The sequence below is a fragment of the Nannospalax galili genome, unplaced genomic scaffold (genome assembly GCF_000622305.1).
Source record: "Nannospalax galili isolate Female #2095 unplaced genomic scaffold, S.galili_v1.0 scaffold337, whole genome shotgun sequence".
NCBI lineage: Eukaryota > Metazoa > Chordata > Mammalia > Rodentia > Spalacidae > Nannospalax > Nannospalax galili.
In genome coordinates, this window is record NW_008340932.1 from 1,838,352 (window position 1) to 1,866,209 (window position 27,858).

At 44.9% G+C, this 27,858-nt stretch overlaps 1 protein-coding gene across 1 annotated transcript; it reads right to left on the bottom strand.

Moving 5' to 3' along the window:
- Window positions 1–960: 960 nt before the first annotated feature.
- Window positions 961–13,952, bottom strand: Ube2l6 (ubiquitin conjugating enzyme E2 L6). Its single transcript, XM_008836149.3, has 4 exons — window positions 13,331–13,952; window positions 9,073–9,168; window positions 4,400–4,586; window positions 961–1,537 (listed from the first exon to the last, which is right to left on the bottom strand). Exons 1-4 carry the CDS (start codon window positions 13,355–13,357, stop codon window positions 1,386–1,388), a joined length of 462 nt encoding a protein of 153 aa, XP_008834371.1. The 5' UTR covers window positions 13,358–13,952; the 3' UTR covers window positions 961–1,385.
- Window positions 13,953–27,858: the final 13,906 nt, after the last annotated feature.

Below are 27,858 nucleotides of genomic sequence, written 5' to 3' on the forward strand. Positions count from 1 at the left end.
AACGAAAGAACCCATGGAGGCGTAGTGGCATAGACCTGTAATCCCAGGCTGCTTTAGAGGCTGAAGCAGGAAGATTGCAAGTTCAAAGCCTGCCTGGGCAACTTAGTGAGATCCTGTCTCAAAACAAAATACAGCTCAGTTAGTAATAAAGGACTGGTGTGGCACGGAGATGCTGTGGATTCAATCTAGCACCTGGGGAGGAAAAGTTAGTTTGGCTGCCATGGCTATAGGAGGAAGTACAGTCTCTGCTGATTGGCAGAGTGGACATGCCTAATCCATTCATGTGCTCCGTTTCTTCCCTGTAAAATAGGGGTAGGCAGTTGAAGGCTTCCTGAGGATGGCCTGCACACCTTTCTTTATAACATGAGAAAAATCTGCAGGAAGCAGGGTCACACTGTTTGTTAGATGGCAGATAAAATCCCAACCAGAACTCTCTTGTCTGATAAAAACACCCAATCCTTGGGCCCCAAAAGTTGGCTCAGCAGGTAAAAGATGCAGGCTACCAATCCTCCTGATGACCTGAATTCAATCTCCAGGACCCACATGGCGGAGGGAGAGACCCAACTGCCACAATTTGTCCTCTGACCTCTGCACATGTGCCATGGTGCTCTTGCGCATGCACACACACACACACACACACACACACACACACGCACGCACGCACACACACACACACGCACACACACACACACAAAATAAAAACATAATAAAAACTTTTAAAAAAGAAACAAACTGCTCTGTCCTCTCATGGAAAATTTACCTCCAGAATTCATCTGTAAAGTTAGTGGCAGACAAGCACATGCATTTTTGTGACGCCTTGGACTGGAGTTGGGGGGAATTACATGCATTCCAGCTTGAAGCTCAGCCTCCAGAAATGTAGCTAACCAGTCAGATAGCAAACTATCTAGAAATCTGAAGTCCGATTTCTGGCACAGAATTTTGACTTCATTTTGAGATTCATCCGTGGAAAATAAAGGGTTTAATGCTTAAATCTGTTTACAAGTTTGGCTAATTCCCATCATTCGATAGTGAATTTGTCACTTTCTATATACTCTGCCTTCCACCTATATCCCCGCCCTTTTCTCTTTACCCTTTGTTGCCTGGTCCCTGAGGGATTTATTTTCCTGCTAGCTGGCTTTGATGGTGATTACAGATGGCAAACCTAACTTCCTGTGGTTCTGGAAGAGGCCAAGAGTGTGTGAAGGGTACACCTGCAGCCAGGTGACCCGAGGAATGAGCACATACCACCCTTTGGCATCTTCCCCCACCACCGTGTCCACAAACTAGCAGCTATGAAAGAAAACTCCAGCACAGGATGATCCTCCAGAGGAGGTGATGTCATCCAGCAGGCAGAAGATCTAGGCAGAGAGGGCTCAGAACCAGAATTAAGAGGGTCGGTCCACTCCGAACTGGAGGGTGAACTCCTCAGCTTTCTTCCTGAACAGCTCCGGGTTACTGGTCAGCAAGTCAGCGAGTTCCACCCGCACAGGCTCCTCCAGATTTGGTCTATTCACCAGCACACTGAGAGCCTCCAGGACTGGGGAGAGAGCACAGAGTAGGGCATCAGGGCCAAAGGGAGCCCTGTGAGGAAGCAAGAGCTACCCATTCCCAGATCTCCCAGAAACCATTACTCTGAGGACCCCAAGAGGGTTCCATCTCTTAGGATGGCACCAGAACCAAATCAGATGTCCCTCTCAATCTTGGTAACACCCAAAGCTCCGGTTCCTAGATCAGTGGTTCTCTTTTTCTTTTCCTCCCTCCCTCCCCCCTTCTTTCTCTATTTTACACAAGGTTTTGTTATGTAGTCTAGGCAGTCATCAAATCTCAGCTCCTCTACCTTAACCTCCTAGGTGATGGGATCAGAGGCCTGCACCACCACATCTGACACCAGCACTAGAGTTTTCAAACAACTATGGGCTATGACTTCAAAGAAGCTTGTCATAAGATCGGTATTATTTCCTGGACCTCCTCTCACTTTAACAAGAATCACTCTGGTTTTCACTTATATTGAGATTTCAAAGAAACTTTTATTTGGTGAAAAATGAGTTCCAAGCCTAAAGACTGAAAAACACTCTACCAGTGGCTTTTAATCACAGCTGCCTTTGGGAACCCTGGGGAAGGTGGCAGTCAATCCCCTTAGGCAGCTACACTAGCACAGCTCCAGTGGAGAAAGTATCACCAGCCACTGCTCATCCAAGGACGTTCCTACCCCCACCCTAAGGATCCCTGTTTCCCTGGGTTAAGAATCCTAATCTGAAGCCAGGCGTGGTGGCGCATGCCTTTAATCCCAGCACTTGGGAGGCAGAGGCAGGCAGATCTCTGTAAGTTCAAGGCTAGCCTGGTCTATGTAGTAAGTTTCAGGTCACCTGGGGCTAGAGGGAGAAAGAATCTTAATCTGGTCCAGACAAGGTTGGCACATGGATTAAACCCACAGAGAGAGCTTCACTGTCCAACATGGTCACCACTGGCTACATGTTATTTAAATTTAAATTAAAGAAAGATCAACACAATCAAGAATTCAGTTGCAAGCCAGTCATGGTGGCCTTTAGTACCAGCATTCGGAAGGCAAAGGCAGACAGATTTCTGTGAGTCCAAGACCAGCCTGGTCTACATAACTCGTTCCAGGCCAGTTAAGAGACAGGAGACTCTGTCTCAAAACAAAACAAAGCAACAAAAAGAGAATTTAGTTGCATCAACCACATATGGACTACCTTGTTGGCCAGTAGAGACATATCCACACTTCCAACACTAGAGAAAGTTCTGTTGGATGACAATATTCTAGAATCAGGCATGTACAACTTGTGGCCATATGCAACTGAGAAGCTATAAATGTGGCCCAACACAAGATCATAACCTTATTTAAAAGATGAGTTCTATTTTGCAAATGTTTTTGGAACGCCACTGCTCAGTTCCTGAGCGTGAACTTTGCAGACAGCATTGTTTTGTAATGTCAAAGGTTGGGTACACCTCCTAGATTCAGCCAAGTTCTGCTGTAGGACCTTAGTCAACTGCTCTACCTTTCCTAGACCTGTGTCTCTGTTTACTCAATGGGGATAATGGGAGCACTATCTCATGGGATAAGATGATGGCCCTCTTATCCCAAGACCTTCCTTCTGCAGCCAAGTTGCCTCTCTTTCCTATGAACTGTGGCCAAGTTTCTCAGTCCCACCAGGTGTAGAAACAGAAGCAGGAACACATCAATCATCCACTGCCATGGGAAGCATCTTTCCATCTACCCCAGGTTCATTTGGGGGGGTGTGTAGAGACAGGGTCTCCCAGGCTGACCTTGATCTCACAGAGATCCATCCACATGCCTCTGCCTCCTGAGTGTTTGGATTACAGACATGTGCCACCATGCTTGGAAGACTCACTTAAAAAAAATTATATTTATGTGTATGGATGTCTTGCCTGTTTGTGTGTGGGTGTCCACAGAGGGCAGAAAGGAGGCAGGGAGGGAGGGCAGGAAGAACCACTGATATAATTATCTAATGCTACCACGTGTGTGACTGGTGCTGAGGAGGCCAGAAAAGGGTATCTGATTCCCTGAACTAGAGTTACAAATGCTTGTAAGCTGCTATGTGGATAGTGGGAACTAAACCCAGGTCCTCTGCAAGAACAGCCACTGCTCTTAACCACTGAGCCATCTCTCCAGCCCCTCAATCATTTTTTAAAGATTTATTTTTATTAATGTGTGTGTGTGTGTGCGTGTGAGCACGTGCATGCGTGCGATGTGTATTCAAGTGCCCACAAAGACTAGAAGGGGTCATCAAGTCCCCTGGAGCTGGAGTTGCAAGTGGTTGTGAGCCACTAGACCTGGTTGCTAAGAACCAAACTTGGGTCCTCTGGAAAAGCAGTTAGTGCTCTTAACAGCTGAGCCATCTCTCCAGCCCCCTCTGTCCTGAAATCTGACACAGGCCCAGGCTGGCCTCAAACTTGTTATGTAGTAGACAATGGGTGACCTTATAAAATTTAAATTTATTATTAGTGTGTATGTATGTGTATATGTGTGAGTGAATATTAGTGCAACATGCATGTGTAGGGGTCAGAGGACAATGTTCAGGAGTCAGTTCTCCCCTTCCACCATGGGATCTAGGGACTGAATTCAGGTCATTAGGCTGGCTAGGCAGGCTCCCAGGAGGATGACCTTGAATTTCTGAGCTTCCCTGCTTCCACCTCCTGAGTGCTGGGATTACAGATAAGCTCTACCACACCCAGGTATGTGGATATGGAGATCAAACCTAGGACCTAGTGCATGCTAGGCAAGCCTTCTATTGACTGAGTTACATGTTCAACCCTATCCATCTCTTTCAGACCTTTAACTCAAAATAAGCCCACCAGTCCCTCCATCTAGTAGCCCCCACCTGCATCAGTCCCTCCTCTGGGCAAGGCCCAGCCCCACCTTGGCAGATTTTGGTCTGAGGCTTCCAGTTCACATTGCTGATGAGGGGCAGACACACTTTCCCGTCCTCATCCACATTGGGGTGGTAGATCCTGGTGGTGAATCTCAAGGTGGGGGGCTTCAATGGATACTCCCTGGGAAAATCAATGCGCAGACTGAAGCCCTTGAGGTGGTAGGGAGGTTGGTCCTGTACAGAGAGAAACAGTTAAGCTCTGTCCTGAGGGTACAGATCTCCCAAGTTCTCCTTCTTCTGAGGATGTTGATCTGGGCTTCCCCCCCTTCCCCAGTCCCAGAGTCCCAGGCATCCTCTGCTCCAATCCCAGAAAGATATGAGCATCTGACCATTGACCCAGGTATTAAAGGAAGAACAGAATCACACAAGAGCACCGGCCTGGAAGTCAGAAAACTCTGACCCTGGGTTTTGCTGTCTAGACAAGAATGACTCAGCTCCCATCTCTGAACCTCAGTTTCCTCACTTGAATAAGTGGTGCAGAAACCCATGGTCACATAGACAACCCTGGTTAAACTCAGGGGGTCACAAAACAAAACCGACAGGAATGTGAGAAAGATTTGTAGAGAAAAGAGGAGGTAGATGGTGGGAGAGAAATGAAGAGAAGGTGGGAGATGTGGCCTGCCAGCACTCCATACACAGGTATGAACAGCCAGAAAACAAATTTAATAAAGAATGGGGGCTCTGGAGACATGGCTCAGGGGTTAAGAGTACTTGCTGCTCTTGCAGAGGACCCATGTTCAATTCCCAGCACCTACATGTAGTTCACAACTGTCTGAACTCTACTTCCAAAGGATCCAATGCCTTCTGGCCTCCACAGGCTCCTTTGGACATGTGGTGCACATAAACTAACACCTGCACACAAATAAATAAAGATTTGGGGCAGGAGAGATGGCTCAGTGGTTAAAAGTACTTGCAGCCAATGGCTGGGGGAGAATTGTTCCCTATAATTCTGCTCAACTATGGATCCCATGTGCTGCACTATCATCATGCCAAACAAGATATTCCTGCTGGTGTAATAGTGGAGCATCTAGTGTATGTGCAAGTAGCAAATTTTTCAATTGGATATAGTGCCTGCTCCTAGGGGTGGAACACACATCTGGTACTATAGACCAGGCCAATCTCCTGTGACAGGGGAGGATATAGGCCCCAGTGGGAAAGCCACTGCAACTGTTTTATTAGACAGATGTGATGTACCTGCTAAAGTGCCATCCAAGCATTTGTTTATGCTCATAGGTTAAGTTATTACAGCAGTTACTGTTTAAATTTCTTTTTTTTAAATATTTTATTGTTTTTTTTTTTAGTATTATTTTATGTGTGTGAGTGTATTGCCTGCATGTATGTAAGTGCATCTGTGTCCTGCATTGCCCATGGAGTTCAGAAGAGGGCATTGGATTCTCCTGGAACTGGAGTTAAGGACAGTTGTTAGCCACCATGTGGATGTGGGAATCAAATAGGGGTCCTCTGCAAGAGCGGCCAGTGCTATTAACTGCTGAGCTATCTCTCTAGCTCCTGTTTAGATGTTCTTCTTCTTGCTATTCGTGTTTTTTTTTAACCTTTAAAAAAGATCTCCATTTCATTTTAAAATATACTGTTTCTTACAGAAAGACTCATTGTTTTTGCTAATAGCACTTAGATGTTGGCACATGCATCTCTAATCTGTATGTATCTGATTATTACTAATCATGGTCAGGTACACTTGGATCCTTGGCACCTGTATATGGATATAAAGTCATCCAACAGATTTCAATGGTAATGTTTATCATCTCTACTACCTAACATGTCATAAATTTTTATGCTTCTTCCTCAAATATAACTCATTTTTTAAATTTGTTGATTTTTTTGTGTGTATAGCACATAGAACATCCCAATCTTATTCATCTATATACCCATTTCCCAGATGGCACCCTCCCATAGCCCCCTCTCCCCCACTAGAACCCTTTTACTCTGTCTTCCCTGCTACTGTCTGCTGTGGTGTCGGCACCACCAGCCGTTCCCCAGTACTTGTCCATCTGGTGAATCTAGTCAGCCTATCTAGAGGTCTTTGTTTTAGGAGGGTCAGCTCTTCCTCATCTAGCAGCAAGCTGTTGCCAATATTCCTTTATATAAGATTGGGGTCTGCTGTTCATTTTCCAGGTTCTATGCTGGTTTACTGTCTGGGAGTCACTTGGGCCACCCTGGCCAACAACTCAAAAGAAGGTATCTCCTGTCTGGCATTGTTTCTTGTTATGTAGTCTTTAGCTAAACATATGGACTCTTAAAAAATTATACTGGCCCCTTTAATCTTTGGTTATACTGTTTGTGTTTTTATAGTAGATGCAATCCCACTGAAATGGGCCAAAAGCTCATGGAAAGCAGATGATGCAGAGACCAGAAAGTTCAGTATCTTACTACAATGGGAGGAAGGTCATTCCACATCTACCACCCCCTCCAAGGCTCAAGGATTTTTGTGGTAGAGGTTGTCAGAAACAATGTAAGAGCTGGAGGAAGGGGTTAACTCGAAGTGTCCCCCGACCACTATGCCAGCAAGCTATAGTCACACCTCCTTCCCACACTCATCAAGGAGTTGGGGGGGGGTCAGTTACCCCTCACACCAAATCAGTTGACCTTAGTTGCATGTGGAGGAGGGGCTAAGGCCAAGAACACCATGAGGCACCTCTCTTGCCATTTTGTGCAGCTGTCAGGAAGTCACAAGATCTATGTTTGAGTGTAGACTTTCCAGCACAGCCATAAATGGGGGGGGGGTTCCCACTATTCTGTAAGTAACCACACACACTATGCTCTGGTAGTAAGCCCAATAAACTCATTAGGATTTTCAAAAAAAAAAAAGAACACAACTAATGGAAACCTCCATTATTCCACCAAAGTTGATCCCATGTTGAGAAATCCTTTGGTCTTTGATTTCTTATTCTTATTTTTCCCCCTTAAACTTCACTGTATATATATATTTTTTTATATAACCTGCTCCAAGTTATTTCTAGAAAAAATGTGTTTAAAATTGCCTCTCTTTGGAATAATAAAAATATTTTAAAATAAAAAAATATTTTAAAAAGAACACTTGCAGCCAATTCCCAGCATCCACATAGAGGTTAACAACTGTCCTTAACTTCAGTTCTGGGTGATCCAGTGCCTTTTTCTGGCCTCTGTGGGCACTGAACACACATGGTTCACTTACACACATGCAGGTAAAAGACTCATAAACATAAAATAAAAATCAGTAAAAAAATTTGTTTTGGTGTTTTTGAGACAGCATCTCCCTATAGTCCCAGCTGTCCTGGAACTCACTATGTAGACCAGGCTGGCCTCGAACTCCCAGAGATCTGCCTGCCTCTGCCTCCCAAGTGCTGAGATTAAAGGCGTGTACCACCAGGCCCGGCCAGTAAAAATTTTTTAATGGTACAGGTACTATGGAAAACATTAAAGTAGTTCCTCTAAAACTTAAAATATGATCTAACAATTCCACTTTGGAACATATTCCTTGAAGAATTAAAGGTAAAAATGAAGTTCAAAGCAACATTATTCTCAATACCAAAAAGGTGGAGGTAGGCCAAGCATCCATTGATGGACGGAGTAAAAAAATGTGATGTGTATGGACAAAGGACTATATTTAGCTTTAAAAAGGAATGAAATTTTATACATGCTACAGCATGAATGAACCTATAATACGCCATATGAAGTGAAATAAACGAGAGAAAAGTGGCAGATGTTGTATTGATGGCACTTGAATGTGATACTTAGAATAGTCAAATCCTAGAACTAGGTGCTGGAGAGATGGCTCAGTGGTTAAGAGCACTGGCTGCTCTCACAAAGGACCTGGGTTCGATTCCCAGCACCCACATGGTGGCTATCAATCATTCTTAACTCCTGTTCCAGGGAACCTGATGCCCTCCTCTGTCTTCTTCCATACATTCAGGCATATCACTCATATGCAAAAAATTTTTTTAATAAAAATAAATAAAATAAATAAATAAATAAATAAATAAAAACAAATCAAATCTTAGACCTAGAAAAGTGGTTGTCAGGTGCTGGAGGAATGGAGAGAGAGCAAATGATGGGAGAGTTCCAAATAGTGGTTGAGAGTTCTAGAGAGGGATGGGGTGATAATCACACAGTGTTTTGAAACAAGCAAACAAAAAACCAAGGTGGTCTAAATTTTGTCAAAAATATATTAGACTACCTTGGTTTTGAAGACAGGGTCTCTAACTGACCTGGAATTCACCAAGTAGACCAGGTTGGCCAGTGAGCCCAAGGGATCGCTGTGTCTCTGCCTCCCTAGCTCTGGGATTAAAGCACATACCATCACACCCAGCTTTTTTACGTAGGTGCTGATGATCAGACTTAGTCTTCATGTCTGCCAGGCAACTGCTACCCAGTGAGCCACTTTCCTAGCCTGCCTTCTGCTTTTTGATGCTGTTTGTCTACCAAACTCTCTTTGGTGAGCTTGGAGGAAGTGGTCTCCTACTAAATCCAAAGATCTGTTGGTGTCTTCATCAATCTGCCTGGATCTCAGAAGCAATTGGTCCAGAGACAGAGACTCCACCCACCATAACCTCCAGAAAGAGACCCCAGGGCAGAGGGAATCTCTCCTAGTCCTGCCCTCCCTGTTAACATCACTGGAAAAAGTCACCCCCCATCCAAAGCCGTGGCCCCCAAGGATACTCACAGGCAGGAGGAGCGCGTGCCACACCAGCACATTGGCATCTTCACTGGACAGGTGCCGCAGGTAGGGGGGAGGTTGCTTCAGAAGGTCCTCCAATTCCTGTGGGGCACACAACAATGGGTCAAGTGCTCAAGGTCTAAGCCCCTTTCCCTCCCTGCCCAGAAGCAAGCCCAAACAGGGCATCCTAGGAACAGAAAGCATAAAATCAGAGGCCCCATGTAGAGAACTTAGGAGGTATGAGACATGGCACTGAGTGAATTACCTGATTTGGGCCTTACCACAACCTCTGTCAGGTGTCAAGAACTTGGGAATAAACTCCCTCGAGAGACTTTCTACTGCCCTCCCCAAAAGCAAGGCACTTGACTCTATCCTCTGTCCTCTCTAAGTCACTAGACTCTAATTCTCCCCCCCCTCTCTCTCTCCCTCTCTCTCTCCCCATACACTACTTACTGAGTGTCCAGTACAACATGCATTGGCAGAATGAACAGCAAAGATATCATCCAACACTTCCCACACCACCATACCAGTCCTGGGGCAAGGGACCCACTCAAGCTGCCCACCATGCAGGTTAGCAAGTAGGCAAAGAGTGATTCACCTTCCCAGAAATGTGTCCCAATCACTTGGACATCCCTTAATTGTCCCAAAACAATTTACTGAGCATCCTCTGCTGACCCTAAGACAGGACCCAGCCCACAAGAACTTCTTTAGAGAAATGGAGGAAACATGAACAGGAAGATTTGAATAGTGTGGGTACACACAGTCAGGAAGGAGAACACAGGGAAGCAAGAAAGCTTTGCCCATTTGGCATGTGGTGAGATAGGCCACGTGGAGTGGGTCAGAGCCCACCCGGCAGAAAAGCAGAGACATTCCAAGGCACAGGGCCTAGACAGGACATGTGTGTACAGGTGTCCCGTGGAACATTAACAGTTATTGCAGGAAAGCCAGGCATGGTGGCGCATCCCTTTAATTTCAGCACTCGGGAGGCAGAGGCAGGAGGATTTCTGTGAGTTCAAGGCCAGCCTGGTCTACACAGTGAGTTCCAGGCCAACTGGGGCTCCAGGGAGACCTGTCTCAAAAAGACCAAAAAAAAAAAAAAAAAAGTTATTACAGGAAAAGGGTTCCATGGTCAAGTACATTTGGGAAAACTAAGCTGAATAAGTTTCTTAATGGCAAGACTTCCCAGAGGTTTGGGCTTGGGTTTGTTGATTGCAGTACTGGGATTGGAACTTAGGACCCTGAGCATACTAAATTGTATCCTACTACTGAGCCACACCCTAGAGGTCCCAGAACCATTACTAAGCTATGGTGCATGTGACCAAAGGACCCCATCCATCTTAGAATCCAGCCTATGACTCTAGATCTTCTCATTTTGAGTGAGGAGGGAATGAAAAACATTCACAGGCACCTCAGTCCTGAATGGGTACAAATTAGTGGTTTTTATCCAGTGACATTTTTTACTCACCAGGGACATGTGCCAATATCTAGAAACATTTTTCATTGCCACAAATGGGGTGAGTGCTGCTATAATTCGGTATGTAAAGTCCAGAGATGCTGACAAAACACCCTGCAAAGAACTATCTGGGGCCAATGAAATGGCTCAGCAGGTAAAGGAGCTTGCCACCAAACCTGACAACCCAAATTTGATCCCCAGAACCGACATGGTGAAGATAACCAATTCCTACAGACTGCTCTCTGACCTCCACATGCCCACTGTGGCCCTCCCACACCTTCCACACATACATACACATAAAATAAATTAATTACAATGTAATAAAAAGTTTTTCAAAGATTGACTCCAAATGTCAATAGTGATAAAGTTGAGACACCCTCCTGTAAATATAGGCAGAGAGAAAGCTCCCCTAACACAGTGAGGCTGAGGAGGGGTCCTTCATTGGGGTGAACCATCTGAACTTTCTCTCCCTTTCCCCAATATGTATACAGCCCACATTCCCCTTCTGTTGCTCAGCCTGTATTCCATTTCTGTTCACACTAACAAACTGTTCTTGTGCTTTCTTCTTAGAGTCCATGACCCCTCATTTACCTATTATGCCAAACCACAAACATCTGGTACTATGAATCCTAGTTTCAGCATCCTTTGTGACTTGGGCAAGATTGAAGGCCAAAGTAGAACAGAAATCTAAAATGGACATTTTCTGGGCTGGGGATGCAGTTCAGTTGACCAAGTGCTTGCCTAACATGTACAAGGGCCTGGGTTCGATCCCCAGCTCTGCATAGACCTGATACGATATGGTGGTGCATGCATGCCTGTGATCCCAGCATTTCAGTGGAGGCAGGAGGATGAAGAAATTTAAGGTCAATCTCAGCTACATATCGAGTTCAAGAACAAGATCAGCCTGGGCTACATAAGATCCTGTCTTAAAAAGTAGAAAACAAACAAACAAAACCAGAAAGGACATTTTCTCTCTTACTATAACTGGGAACACTTAGATTTTATCTGCTGTGGTGAATTCTGCCATAACTTACACAAAGCCTTACTGCTAAAACCTAAGTTAATACACACAGCTCTTCCCAAGGCCTGCTAAAAAATCACCCGACTTAGAGGAACAGAAAGTGAAACTCAAGAGGTCATTAAAAGGTCTGTGGGTTGGAGTCTCCTCACCAGGAGCTCAAACCCCAGCCCCATGTATCCCTGGGCAGCCACGTAATTTCGTCTGAGGGAGATATAGTTATCTCGCGGAGTTGCTGTGAGAATCAGATGCAATAACTGATGTAAACTGCCTGTCACGTAAGGATTCTGGAACAATAGGGTCCGTGACTCAGTGGGTCTCTTCTGGAGAACAAATGCATGAGTATGGAGATGCAAGAATCAAGCAGAGTTTTACTAAACCAGCTAGCTGGGGCCGACAGTCCTTCCAAGACATGCAGGTCTGGTTAGAGCGATCGACCCTGAGGCAATTTTAGGTAAAGATTATATAGGCTCCCACAACTGTTACACAAAAGCCCGCATTTATACAGCCAATAGTTTCAAAGCAAGCATTTCACAAACCAATAACTTTAAAACAAGAAAAATGTTACAACTCCTTTCAGGTGTCTCAATCGGGGAGAGATGGTTGGTATGTGCCTGACACGGCTCTTTCCTATTATCTTGTGTAAGCAGACATGTCTACATGACATGACACAGAACAGGTCAGGCTCCGGGGGCTGTAGCACTTGCCTCTATCTCCGGATGCCTGTGTCTCCAGTTGAGTTAATTGGTTACAAGCAGTAAATTTAAACAAGTAAATTCAAGCAGTAAATTCAGACAAGCAGTATATTCCAACAAGCAGTAAATTCCTCTTTCCCTAACAACACCCAGCCCCATCTCTTCCCTATGAGGTAGCAAAGACTTTCTGCTCCATTTTACACCAAGCTCCAACCAGATTTCAGGTCTGGGCTCCGCCTGCTCTGGGCTTCGCAGTTTTAGAGCATTTTTTTGCCCCAGAAGCTGAAGACAACACCCTTCCCGTGTTCTCTCCTGAGTCAGCCTTCTCCTCTACTCTTCATATTGGAGGGGCAGTTTGGAAATTCCCAAGGCCTGGGAGTGCCCGCCTGGCTCACCAGCGTTACTCCCTCACTAGCCCCAATCCTGGCTCCACCTCAGGTCTCCAAGCATCCCTCCAGAAACTGTTCCCTTTCCACTTTGTAGATCTAATTGGAATTAAAGTTCAAAGGGTACAAGGATTTTTTTGTTTTTATTGTTCTTTTTCTGCCCCTACCACCTGGCACTGGGTCAGCACAGAGTAGGTATTTGCCATCTGTGGAGGAACTGCATCCAAGCTATCTACTCTACGAGTAAATTAGAAACGAATGCTTTTTAATCCAGGGAATAGTCTGTACATTTTCTTCCCAGGGACGGCCCCTCCCCCACCTCCAACAGCATCTCTTGCTCCTGAAGACTGGTAGGATGGGTATTAAATTATGGGACCACCCACTAAGCACAGCAACATTAGCAGAATCCGTCTGTTCCTGAGATGTAGGTATTTCATTGATGCCTTTTCAGAGGAAGTGAAACTGAAACCAGTTTGGGAAAGCTACCTCATCTTCACCACCCCCAGTACAGCTCGGGAAACTGTGGCAACCGGGTTCCACACGTCCCCATCCCCACCCCCAAATTCCAGTCCTGCTCTCCCCTACCCTCCCTCCATTAGGGAGAGGGAAGGCACTCCTACCTAGAGTTCAGCCTGCTGTGTACCCAAATGCTCTGAGAGACACGGAGGAGATGGAGGGCCCCCCAGAGAAAAATCATCCTACTTGTGTTTACCTTCGCCACTCGCTTGCTGGCCGACATCTCCGGTTCGAGCTTGGGGCAGCCGGGGACTCCGACAGGACCATCCACACCTGGCACCAGGATCACACCCCCTGAGCCCCGCCCACGCTCCGCTCCACCCCCGCAGACTCCGGCTGCGTAAACCTGTTCCCCATCCGGTCAGTGGAGCCCGGGAGGCCGCGGACGGGTCCCAGGACCACGGTCTCGGATCCCAGGAGCTCCCGCTCTTTGTGGATCTGATACCAGGGTCTTGGAGCGCACTGAACTGCTTGATCTCTAGGTTCAGCTTGGGGGCCTCGCGCACCCGGGAGCCTGGAAGGAGTCGGTCCATCCAAATTCAGTCCCCAGCCTCCATCAGCCTCCTCCAGGCCTCTCCAAGGACACGCTCGCCCTAGGAACAAACGCAGCTCTGCTATAGGTCCCTCGGTGGCCTCCAGCACAAGACCGCCGCCCCGAGCTCCTTCTCTACAGAGATTCCCAGAACCCCCGGCAAGTCACTTGCCTTTTGTGGGTTCGGTGCCCCATCCTTAAAACGAGTGGGGGAAGGGGCAGTGTAGACTGCATGCCCTCCAAGGACCGCTCCCTTAACTGTGGGGGATTCTTTGTGTGGTCTTGCATTGGATGGAGAAGCTATGATGGTTTCTTTTAGGGGGTGTGGTGCAGAGCATCACAAGAGGGCGCTGATGGACCCATTCTCGTTAAGCCTTAGGCGCTCTGTGGACCTGAAGTTCTCACTAAGTATCTAACAAGTGCCTGCTGTATGGAAACCGATGGGTAGGGAAAGCTCCAAGACAGATTTCAGGAACCCACTATATTTCACCACCACTAATCTTGAACCTGTGTGCCCTCATGAACAGCCAAGAGTCTCCACCCCTTTGCGCAAGGGCAGAGATCCTCTTCCTCCCCCGCCGAAGTAGAGGTCACTGTGGAATAGCAGACCCTCAAACACTGAACAGTAACTGGAGAAGAGTTCTGCTGAAGTGATGAAACTGGTTGAGCCCACCTTCTTCACCTTACCCCTCCCAGCCTAGAAACCAGTATATTTTGAACCTCAAGTTTGAACTAGTACCTTTGGTAATTTTTTTCTAAGTGTCTCAGAACTAAAGGCTTTCTCTGCTCAAATGTGGGATGTGTTTGCAGAACAATCCTGTTTATTCAACAGCTTTAACCCGACAGCTTCTTTGTGCCTATGATGAACAGGACACCACCAGCAATCCCTAAATACAGGTAGAGAATGAGGGAACAGAGTGTCTGGACCCACATCTCTGTCAATAATATTAAACACTTAATATCGAATGCCAGGCGCTGTCTAGGGAACGCAACAGGCTGAGAAAGGGGGTCTCTGTCCTCTGAGGAGCTCTCACACAGTTGAAACAGGAGAATTCAGCCTCTGAATTTTTAATGATAATAACATATTGGAATCAGAGGGTCATCTGATCCGGTTGTGGAGAAAGGCAGAGGTTTCCTGGAAGAGAGGAAGTTCCAAGTTAGTATGCTTGATAAGACCCTGGAAGGAAAGTGTTCCAAGAAGAGGGAACAGTGTGAGCATCTGCATTGTGACAGCCTGCGGGGAACCTGAACTGTATCCTAGTGTGAAGGGCAGATGTCTACCTGTGCTCCCTGGTCCACCCTTCCTTCCCTCACAGCCTTGTATCCTTATGTAAATTCAGTCATCCTGGTATGGGTCCTGAACTAGCACTCATACACAAATAAATAAATAATAATTTTTTAAAATTTTATTTTATGCATATGAATGTTTTGCCTGCAAGTTTGTATACCTGCAAGTAAGTACACCTGTGTCGTGCAATGCCCGTGGAAGCCAGAAGAGGGCATCAGATCCCCCGGAACTAGAGCTACAGATAGACACCTTGTGGGTGCAGGGGTACCAAACCCTGGTTCTCCGCATGAGAGCAGTCAGTGCTGCTAATCACTGAGTCATTAATAATATTTTTTTTTGGTCTTTTTGAGACAAGGTCTCCCTGTAGCCCCAGCTGGCCTGGAACTTACCATGTAGACCAGGCTGCCCTTGAACTTAGAGATCTGCCTGCCTCTGCCTCCTGAGTGCTGGGATCAAAGGCATGGGCCACCATGCCCAGCTAATAATAATTTTTAATTGGCATATAACATTGTGCATTTGACAGAGTACAGTGGTGTGATAATTTAATGTATGTATGCAATGTGTAATGATCATAATAATTAGTATTCCATCTCAAACATTTATCAATTCTTTGTGTTGTGGAGTCTATAAACTCTTCTTTTCTAGTTCTTTATAAAATATATAATGAATTTGTTAACTGCCCTACCATGCAATAGAAGAAAATAATTTGGGGCTAGAGAGATGACAAGGTATGGGCCGCCAAGCCTGACTATCTGAGTTCCAGCCCAGAGACCCACATGGTGGAAGGAGGGAACCAACTCTTGCAGACTGTCTTCTGACCTCCACATGAACACCATAGTATGTGCAGAGAGAGAGAGAAAGAGAGAATACAATCCAAGCAGGGGTCATGGGTAGATACTCATTGTTACTATATTTATTTTTTATTCTAATTTTAAAAGAAATTAAAGTATATTCATAGGCCCCCTAAACATACCCTGGGCTCAAGGTCCTGAGCCTGGCTGGCCCAGATTCATTCTATTTGTGGTGAGTGCTATCGATTTTCCGTTTATAGAAGCGTTGTCCTGTTCCCTTTCCATACCAGTGTATTCCAGTAAACAAAATGAACCCGTTAAACAACATGAAATAATAATATGAACTGGGTGGGCAGGAATATGGCAGAAACACAGGTCCTTCATTGCACTGAGGAGAACAGTCTGAGGTCTGGAGACATACCTCCTCGTGGAGATGGAACAGGCAGTCCAGAGCCTCATCTCAACCCTTCAGGACATGTGTTGAAGCATCTCAGCTGCCCCAAAACATTCCTGGGAAATGGCTGAGCTGTCCCCAGTGGCCTTGGACCATCTCCACCAGGATGTGGGAAATTCCTGAGTTACCCCATAGCCTGCTCTTGCCAAGCCCCAGGGCCTGGGGAGTCAGCTTCCTGGAGGACCCTGTGAGGAAACGACTTCTGATAGGGCTTTGTCTCCATCAGTGTTTCTAAATTGCTCAAAGAGGCCAAGTCAAAGAAAAAGTCTCTTTAAGTTCAGACTGTCACACACACAGAGAGAGAGAGAGAGAGAGAGAGAGAGAGAGAGAGAGAGACTTTGAAGAAGAGTAGGTGCTAGAGAAATGGCTCAGGGGTTATGAGTACTTTCTGCTTTTTCAGTTCCAAGCACCCGCATCCCCACGAAGCTGCTCACAGCTACCTGTAATTCCAGATCTAGGGTATCCACTGCCTTCTTCTGGAGCCATGAGCGCATGCGCTTATGAGCACACACACACACACACACACACACACACACACACACACACACAAAAAAACGAATAAAAGTTAAAATGAATAGGGGCTGGAGAGATGGCTCTGTGGCTAAGAGCACTGACTGTTACTGCAGAGAACTGGTTCCCAGAACCCACATGGTGGCTAACAACCCTTCTTAACTCCAATTCCAGGGGATCTGACTCCCTCCTCTCACCTCCAAGGGCATTGCATGATGTGGATGCACTTATATACACGGAAGCAATACACTCATACATATAAAATAAAAAATAGCTGGGCATGGTGACCCACCTTTAATCCCAGCACTCGGGAGGCAGAGGCAGAGGCAGACAGATCTCTGCAAGATCGAGGCCAACCTGGTCTACATAGAGAGTTCTAGGCCAGCTGAGGCTACAGGGAGACCCTGTCTCAAAAAGATCAAATAATAAATAAATAAATAAATAAATAAATAAAAATATTCTAAAGATTAAACTTAAAAAAGAGTTGGGGGCTGGAGAGATGGCTCTGTAGTTAAGAGCACTGACTGCTCTTGCAGAGGACTTGGGTTCGATTCTCAGCACCCACATGGCAGCTAGCAACCATCTGGAATTACAGTTCCAGGGGATCCAACACCTTCTTCTGACTTCCTCTCAGGCATTGCATGACACAGGTATACTTACACACATGCAGGCAATATATTCATACACATAAAATAATAAAATTAATTAAATTAAATTTTAAAAGAGTAAATTAAGCTGGGCCTGGTGGTACATGCCTTCAGTCCCAGCACTCAGGAGGCAGAGGCAGGCAGATCTCTATGAGATTGACACCAGCCTGATCTACATAGTCAATGCCAGGCTAGCTGGGGCTGCAGGGAGATCCTGTCTCAAAAAGGCCGAGAGAGCGAGAAAGAGAGAGAGAGAGAGAGAGAGAGAGAGAGAGAGAGAGAATTAGCATTCTGACTGGGGTGAAAGAAGCTTCTTCAAAGGCCTGAAGACCGACTTTTACCACCGAAGTAACCAATCCTGACCAGAGGACCTGACATCCTAGAGGTGGACAGAAGAGCCCTTGGCCCTTGACTATCCTATCCCTGCCATCCCCCGGGGTTTTGCTCCTGCCTGCTTTTCCTGTTTAACCTAATTGGGGAAGACTGAAGAGAAAGTCCAAAGCTTGGTGAGAGAGCCTGAACCACCAATGGGTTAGTTTTCTAGGCCAGTTCTCCAGATGACAAATGTGAATTGTGGTAAGAGATGAAATATGTATGATCCTTGAAAATGCAGGCAGATGTGGGTCCGAGCAGCTCGGTGGCTTGAGGCAAGGCCCAGAAAGGTCCCTCAGAAGTTTCTATTAACTGAAAAAAATCAGCCAGGCTTGAACCTCTTTTTCTTGGCATGTAGTATGTGTACCTGTGTGCATGCAGATACGTGTACATGAGGAAGCCAGAGGTTGATACTGGGTGTCTTCCACTGTCCCTCTCTGCCTTACCTTTTGAGACTCTTAAATGAACACTAAGTGTGCAAACCAGGCATGAAATTCCAGTGATAGGATCCAGTGAGGCTGGATAGAAAAATAGTACATTCTACTCAGCAATATGACCCTATTTATGAAGTTTGCTTCATTTTTGCCAAAAGACCTTTTTCCTATAGTACACATGTACACACAGACAGCTCATGTTAATGTCTAAATGTTTGACTTAATCAAGCACTGTTTTTTTATTTAAAAAATTTTTATTAACATTGCTGTCTTAAAAAAATAACACGATTACAGTAAAGAACTTTGTATAGAGGTTGGAGAATTTGGAAAGGGAGTGAATGGCAAACTCACATTACAGTAACAGTGACAAATTTCACATTATTGTTGAAGCTTGATAGTATAGTTTTGTCAGTAAATAATACATATTACATATCTTAAGTTTGAGAGTTATATCGGTTTAGTTATTACGGTACTTTCTTTTTTATTTTTTGAGACAGGGTCTCTCTGTAGCCCCCAGCTGGCCTGGAACTCGCTATGTAGACCATGCTGGCCCCAAACTCACAGAGATCTGCCTGCCTCTCCTTCCCAAGTGCTGGGATTAAAGGTGTGGGCCACCACATCCATCAAGACTTTCTTTTTTTTTTTTTTTTTTAAACTTCCTAGACAGTGATTTTATCTCTAGAAGTTCAATTAGGTGTTTGTCATTTTCCATAGGTCATAGGTAAAGGCACACTGGAGCTGTAGAAGACTGATAGAAAAATAATGGAAAACCTCTTGGTGCCTGGGAATGGGAGAGGTCCAGCATCAAGGCCTGCATGCCCAGGACCACCTGTGGAATCAAGACCACAACTGGCCCTTAGGGGATGTGGAAAAAGTCTGTTCTAGAGAATCAGTGCTCCCAACACCACAATCTGCAAATGACAGAGACCTCTCCTGTCCCCAGCATAAACCAAACACAGAGGAAAAGCCACTACCATCAGCAACCTGGGACCTCAGGGGACGGGGCTGTAGGGAATGTGGCCACTTAGAGAAGGCTGAAACTTTTGCTTAACTTTGGGAAGTCCTCCATCCTCCAACCTACTCCACAATCAGCACACCACCAGAGGAATGTGGAACCAAGGGTCCAAAGCTCCATACTCACATGAGGGGACTACACAGCTCCAGGTTCACAGGCGGGGACCACAGCTCCAGGTTGTTGGGAAGAGACCCACAGCTCCAGCTCACAGGAAGGGATTGCAACTCCGGTTCACAGGAGGGGACCACAGCTCCAGGTTCACAGGCAAGTGCTGTTTTTAGTAGGAAAATGAGAACTACTTGGCAGACTTGAAGTCAGAGGGAAAGTTGAGTGGTTTATTGGGGCGGGGGCAGCACAACACAGAGCATGCCTTCTCCCTGAAGTATTCATGTGCTCCTGGCACAGCTTTTCCTCTGGAATTTGGAGTGCCTTGCTCTCCTCTTCTGTGCCTCACCTTCATGTAATATATTTGGGTCTCTCCTCTTGTTATCAGCTCCTTAGAGGAAGCTACAGGCACCATCATCCTCCCTGTATATTCTGACACTATAAGATGGGTGTGGGGGAGAAAATAACACTAAAAGGCAAAGCTAGACAATCTAATCTGTGTCCTTGACAGCAATATCAAAGGACCTTGCCCACTCAATTGGTCAACAAGTATCTATTGAGTTTCTGCAGTGTATCTGATGGGGTTGGGCAGAAGTTACACAGACCAGAAATGGAATCTGAGCCTCTTACAAGGCAGACAAGAATTCTGACACTGAGCCACAGTGGACATCCCCATGACTGTCTCAAAACGGCCTCGGCCACAGCAGAAGTTAGAAGGTGATAGCAGTGTGGGGACAATTTGTTTCTTTTAACATCCACTCTCAGGGATAAAGATGTAGTTCAGTTGGTAGAGTGTTTGTCTATCATGCTGGAAGTCATGGATTCAATCCCCTGTACTACATAGGCTAGATATGGTTATACATGCCTGTGATCCTAGCAGTCAGGAGATGGAGGTAGTAAGATCAGAAGTTCAAGGTCATCCTCAGTTACAAAAGGAGTTGGAGGCCAGCCTGTCTCCAAAACAAACAAACAAACCACTACATTCTCCTTAGATGTTGATGTTTTTCCTTTTACTTACTCAGATGAAGGACAGGATGTACCACCAAGATGTAACTGTTAGAGGTCAACAGATGAAACTTTCTTTTTTTTGACTATTTTAATGAATTTTTGAGAATTTCATACAATGCATTTTGATCACATTTAGACTCAGTTTAGTGGCTATTTAAATACATTTAAAGTTTTTATTTTATTTTTTATTTGTATGAGTGTTTTGTTTGCATGTATGTAAGTGAACCCCTGCATGTAGTGCCCTCAGGTCACTGAGGCCAGAAGAGGGTATTGGATCCCCTGGAACTAGAGTTATGGACAACTGTTAACCACCACATGGGTACTGTGAATCAAACCTTTGCAAGTGTAGCCAGTGCTTTTAAACACTGAGCCATCTCTCTAGCCCCCAACAGATGAAACTATTGAGTTGCCTTTAACTAGATAAATTGTGTGTGTGTTACACATGTGTACAGGCACACACACATATACACACACATACACACACACACACACACACACACACCTGTGCATGAGCATAAGATGAGCCAGAGGTTGACATTATGTATCTTCAGAGGAAGACACCTCATTCTCCATCTTATTTTTTGAGGCAGGGTCTCTCACTGAGCTTAGAGCTTGCTGTTTTGACTAGGCTGACAGCCAGCAAGCCCTGGGGCTCCATCTGTCCCCATCCCCACCACCACTACATTCAGTGCTGGAGTTACAGATGTGTGAGGCTGTACCTGGCTTTTACAGGGGTGCTAGATATCCAAACTCAGATCTTCATGCTTGTACAGCAAGCATTTTACCCACTGAGCTTTCATGCTGGTAAATTCCCAAGTAATTCACTAGTCCCTTCTCCTAGTCACACACGTTGTCATTACTGGTCATTCTGCACAACCACTTGAGTTTCTCAGCAGATTGTTACTTCCCTTGTTAGTATGTGTGAGGCTCTGGGTTCCATCCTCATCATTGCAAAATAACAGTGAAAGATTCTTGCATGCAGAAAGTTGGTGAAAGTTAGCCCAGAGAACAGCTAAGGTATATTCAAGAATTTTCCAAAAGGCCAGGACTTTGGGAGAACAAGCAGGGTTGAGTGAACAGAAGAAGTTGGACCCGGAGGCAGAGGTTATCTTGGACTAGTCTCAAAGACTGGGCCAGAGAACTTAGATGTTCTTACACATAAGAACCCCTTTTAAGTGGCTTTGCAGGAGAATGGTCTCCCCTAGAAAACTAATTAATATTTTAATGATTCTAATTGTGGATTGGAAAATGGATGGAAGGGCTGAAAGGAAGATGAAGACTGATGAGGATGCGGTGGTCCAGGTGAGAGATGATTGTGCTAGGTCATGGTTGCAGCTCCAGAACAAAAGGAAGTGAGTGCATTAGGGATGGCTTCTGGAGATACCGCTGGGAGGTCTTCAGATAGATGGATGGAGACAAAGATCAGTTATCCCCAATCCCTCTGGGTAAAAGACCCATCAGGTTTCAGCAACCTCCTATAGTTACTGAGCCTGAGGTTAAAGCAGAGGGCTCAATTAGAATCCAAGTTTAAGGGACTAACTCCAAACAAAGTCAAGGAACCTGAAACTGAAAAGTAAACACAAAAATCTAAGACAATAAAACTAAGCCTTATTACATAAATAGGAGAGATTTGGAACAAAACTAGAGCTAAAAATGTACTATGTTTAGTAGGATAAAATATCAAGAACCTAAGAATAAAATGAACAAAAACAGGTGGAGTACATCTACTGAGGAAACTGCACAACTGTATTGAGAAACATTAAGGAAGACCCAAATAATTAGCAAGCTATAACATGTTCATGGATTAGAGGGATGGCTATCATAAAACTGTCAAATCAGCCCGGCATGGTAGCACACACCTGTGGTCCCAGCACTTGGGAGGTAGAGGCAAGCTGATCTCTGTGAGTTCAAGGCCAGCCTGGTCTACATAGTGAGTTACAGGTTATCTGGGACTACAGGGAGACCCTGTCTAAAAGAAAAATCAAAAATTAAAACATTATAAAACTGTCAAATCAACCACCTATAGACATAAAGTAATATTGGTTAAAATGCCAACTACTTTTTATCCTATTTTGTAGAACCTGAAAAGCTGATCTTAAATATGTTTAATGCAGAGACCATGAACAGAAAGAAGAGGGGGTAGAAAGACGGTAAGAGTCAGAGGTGGCAGATGAATGCAAAGAGACTGCATGGTCTAGACACCACAGGGGAGTTGCACATATGAACCCACAGTGCTTATGACAGCATGCACAAGACCTGTGCAAACCCAAGCCAGACAGGGGCCCAAGATGGATGGGAGAGGTGGGCAGGAAATCCCAGCCCTAGCTAAGGATTTACTGGCATTTGACAGATGCTAGAAGAGGGAAAGTCAGTTTTCTTTACTGGTGTGACTCCTGATAGGATTTACCAAAGTCCAAGGGATAGACCTACATCCAAGTAAGCTTGGGAAACATAGAGTTGACTCAATAGGCCTTTTTTAAAAAGACAATTATCGCTCAGGAGGCAGAGGCAGGTGGATCTCTGTGAGTTCAAAGCCAGCCTGGTTTACATAGTGAGTTCCAAGTCAGATGGGGCTACAGAGAGACCCTGTCTCAAAAAAAAAAAAAAGACACAAATTATTGGGGCTGGAGAGTGACTCAGTGGTTAAGAGCACTGGTTGCTCTTACAGAGAACCCGGGTTTTAGTCCCAGCACCAACATGACAACTAAACCGTCCATCCATATCTCCAGTTCCAGGGGCTCCAATATCCTCTTCTGATCTCCATGGGCATTGCACGACACAGATGCACTTATCTACATGCAGGCAACACATGCATACACATAACATAAAAATAATAAATGCCCACAGAGAACAGAACAGAGGGGAGGGAGAGGAGGAAGAAGAAGAGAAGCAACAGAAGGACATCAGCAGAGGACTTTCTGAAGAATAAATTGTGAGGACTTAGTCTACCAGATATCAAAACATATAAATGGCTGGAGTGTGCCTTTAAATCCAACACTCAAGAGGCAGAGCCAGGCAGGTCTCTGAGAGGCTACCCTGGTCTATATAGTGAGTTCCAGGCCAACCAGAGCTACATAGTCAGATCCTGTCTCAAAAAAAAAAAAAAAAAAAAGACATAAGGTATTTTCATGATTTGATGTCACAAAGAAAAAAACAGAGTGGAATTATTCAAAAGAAAAATTGCTCAACATTGTCCCCTCAATGCCAGTCCCCACCACCCCCCAAAAAAAATCCAAATGGACTGTAGACCAAAATGCAAAAGGCAAAAAAAAGTTAAGATGACAAGACATTATTGATAATAAATGGAAAAGTCTTATGAATAGATGCAAAATAATACTAACCAATAATACCAATCATAAAGAACTTTGCATTTAACCATATTGCAACAATAACAGAGAGCAAGAACAGAGAGAAGAGGGGGTAGAAAGACTGTAAGAGATACTTCAAAAGATAGTATGAGCAGAATGAAAAAGGAAGTCACAGGAGATAATATACTCAAAACATAAATAACTGATAGGAGTTTTATAGCCAGAAAGAACTCCTAAATCAAAAGTAAAGGGCCAATGAATAAATAGGCAAATATAACTTAAGGTAGATTGGGACCAGGCATGGTGGCACACACCTATACCTCCAGCACTTGAGCAATAGAGACAGCAAGAGTTCAAGGTTAGCCTAGTCTACATAACAAGATCCAGGCCTGCCAGAGCTATATAATGATACTGGATCTCAAAAAGCAAAAAAGTAGGGGTGTAGAGATGGCTCAGTGGTCAAAAGCACTGACTGCTCTTGCAGAGGACCTGGGATCAGTTCACAGCACCCACATGACAGTTAACAACCATCCATAACTCCAGTTCCAGGGAACTCGACACCCTCTTCTGGCCTCTGCGGGCATTGCACACACATGATGCACTTACATACATGCAGATAAAACATCCACATTTAAAAAATTTATAGAGCAAAAAAAAATTTTTTTAAAGCAAAAAGTAAAATAAAAACTAAAGTAAGTTTAGGTGGACTAAGAGCTAACCCCAAACCTCAGTGCTTTATACAAGAGAAGCTATAGCTTCTTTTGTGCTCAAGTAAATGCTAAAGCTGAAATTTCTCTTCAGAAGCAACTCTGCTCCACAAAGCCACACACAGGCTGTCAGTTCCTCTGCTATATTCAATGTACATCTTCCAGGCTATTCTAAACATTGGCATTTAGCCAGAAGTTGGGGGCAAAAAGACAGTTTCATGCATGGGAGATTTTCTTCAAGGGCAAACTTGGAATTGCTCATACTACTTCCTCCAGCACTCCTTTAAGCTAGATATCAGTCGCATGGTGCACATAACTCCAAGAAAAGCAGTGGAATACATGCCTAGCTGTATGGGCAGGAGAAAAGGTAGTCAGCTTTAATGAACAGTTAATGAACTCTACTGCAAAGTATTTCACAAAGAAAAAGAATCCAAATAAGCAATAAACTTAAATAACTGCCAAGACTCATTTGCTAGCGAGAAAAATAAGTTCACAATGAGATACCAATAGACTGGGTAAGAGGTTAAATTACAGCACTATTAAGAGTTAAGGAGTTAAGACAGGTGTGCTGGCACATGCCTGTAGTCCCAGCACTTGGGAGGCAGAGTTCAAGGCCTGCCTGGTCTACACAGTGAGTTCCAGGCCAGCTGGGGCTACAGGGAGACCCTGTCTCAAAAAGACCAAAAAAAAAAAGAGAGTTAAGGAGTTTTGCTGGGCGTGGTGGCACATGCCTTTAATCCCAACACTCTGAAGCAGAGGCAGGTGGCTCTCTGTGAGTTCAAGGCCAGCCTGGTCTACATATCAAGTTCCAGGCCAGCTGGAGCTACAGGGAGACCCTGTCTCAAAATAAGACAAAAAAAAAAGTTAAGGAGTTTTAAAGAAAAAGTAACTTTTGTTCTAATCACTTCCTGATCCCCCTATGGATGAGAAAGTCTCATCCTCTAGTTAGGGGTGGACTGACATACACCACCAGACACTCTATAATAGAGGTGAATAACAGCTTAGCCACATATATGTGTATCTAATGGGTAAGGACATCACACATCACAGTGGACCAGACAGGGGCTGCACTCAGAAACACAGCTCTTGGGACATAGCCACTATAATAACAAAAAGTCAGAGTAACCCCTGGTTCATATGAGCAGATGTGTTTGGCTTGTTTGAATAATTCTGTAGACTGCCATGGAACTGAAATCCACTATTCACTGATAAGCAGGAATGTATCTGGTCCCCTTGATAAAGAAGATGATCAGCTGAGGGCCTTATCCAAGGGAGCAGAGTAGGGAGGGGATCTTGACCTTACATCATTTGAAGACCCCTGATTTCTCCAGCTGTCAGGGCAGCACATAATATTGAGCCTCAGTATTGGGCTTGTATTAGTCATGGCTCTCCAGAAAAAAATAGAACTAACAGGATATGTATATATAGAAAGAAAGTTATTTTAAGGAATTGGCTCATGTGACTGTGGAAGCTTGATGAATCCAAAATATAATAGGGTGGGCCAGTGACACCGGAGAGCTACAGTCCAAACAGTCTGAATCCAAAAGCGGTTTCCTGACAAAAGCCCTCTTTGCTAGAGAGGTGGGAGTATTCATGGTTCTTGTTCTATTAGGGATTCAGCTGATTGGATGAGACCCACTCACATTATGGAGGACAATCTGCTTTCCTCAAAGTCTACTGCTTCACAGTCTGAATCCAAAAGCAATTTCCTGGCAAAATTCCTCTTTGCTGGAGAGGTGGGAGTATTGACAGTTCTTGTTCGATTAGGGATTCGACTGATTGAATGAGGCCCACACACACTATGGAGGGCAATTTGCTTTCCTCAAACAAAGTCTACTGCTTTAAATGTGAATCTCATATAAAAACTACCTCTTGGGCAGGTGAGATGGGTAAAGGTGCTTGCTGACAAGCCTTATGACCTGAGTTTGATCCCCGGGACCCACATGGTGGGAGGAAAGAACCAACTCCCACAAGTAGTAGTGGGTCTTTTCCTACTTTGACCTCCACCTGCCCCTGCTGCCCACTTCCATCCCACACAGTAATAAATATAATGAAAAAACATTTTAAAAAAGAACAGGGGCTGGAGCGATGGCTTAGTGGTTAAGAGCACCTGCTGCTCTTGCAGAAGACCAGAGTTCAGTTCCCAGTACCCATATAAGATGGTTCATAACCACCTGTAACTCCAGTTTCAGGGGATCTGACACCCTCTTCTGGCCTCTGCAGGAACCTGCACAAGTGGCATACACTCACACAGACACATACATACACATAAGTTTTAAAAAGTTTGCTGAGCGTGGTGACACACACCTTTAATCCCAGCACTCGGGAGGCAGAGATAGGTGGATCTCTGTGAGTTCAAGGCCACCCTGGTCTACATAGTGAGTTCCAGGACAGCTGGGGCTACAGAAAGACCCTGTCTCAGAAAGGCAAAAAAAAAAGTTAATAAAAAAATGAGAAAACATTGTTTAAGTATTTTATTTATTATTTTTATTTTACGTGTATGAGTGTATTGCCTGCATGTATGTGAGTGCACCCGTGTTGTGCAATGCCGCAGAGGTCAGAAGAGGGCTTTGAATTCCCATGGAACTGGAGTTAAGGACGGTTCATAGCCACCATGTGGGTGCTGAGAATCGAAGCCAAGTCCTCTGCAAGAGCAGTCAATGCTCTTAACTACTGAGCCAACTCTCCAGCCCCCCAAAAATGAGAAAATATTTTTTAAAAAAAACTTAGTGTGGCCGGGCATGATGGCACATGCCTTTAATCCCAGCACTGGGGAAGCAGAAGCAGGCAGATCTCTGTGAGACTGAAGCTGGCCTAAACTATATAGTGAGTTCCAGGCCAACTACCCTATCTTACTTGGCAAGTTCCAGGCTAGTAAAAGACTCTGTCTCCAAAGTGGGGTGGTGGGGGGTGGTACTTTAGGAGCAACATCTGAACACCTGAAGTTATCCTCTGAGCTCCACACATATGAGCACACATGTGTACCCACACACATGCGTGCCTACAAATACACACACACAAAAGTGTAATCTTGAGTTTGAAAAAAAGTCATATATCTAGGCATGTACACTGTACAATACAAACTTCTAAGCAAGGGCTGGAGAATGTAGCTCACTTGGCAGAGTGCTTGCTTAGCATGCATGGAATCCTGGGTTCAATTGCCAGCCTTGCATAAATTGAGTATGGTGGTGTACACTGTAATTCCAGCATTCAGGAGGTAGAGGAGGCTTGAGAAATTGTAGCCAGCCTGCCTACCTTCAGAGATTCTATCTCAAAAAACCCAAGGGCTCAGGGCTACAGAGATGGCTCAGTGGTCAAGAGCACTTAGTGTTCTTCCAGAGGACCTGGATTACTTCCCAGAACTCACATGGAGGCCCACAACTATCTGTAACTCCAGTTCCAGGGAATCTAACACTTTCTTCTGTCCTCTGCCTGCAACAAACACATATGTGGTGCATATACATACATGTAGGTAAAACACTCATATACATGAAAAAAAAAAAGAATAAAATCTTAAAAAAAAAAACAAGCTAGGCATGGTGGTTCATGCCTT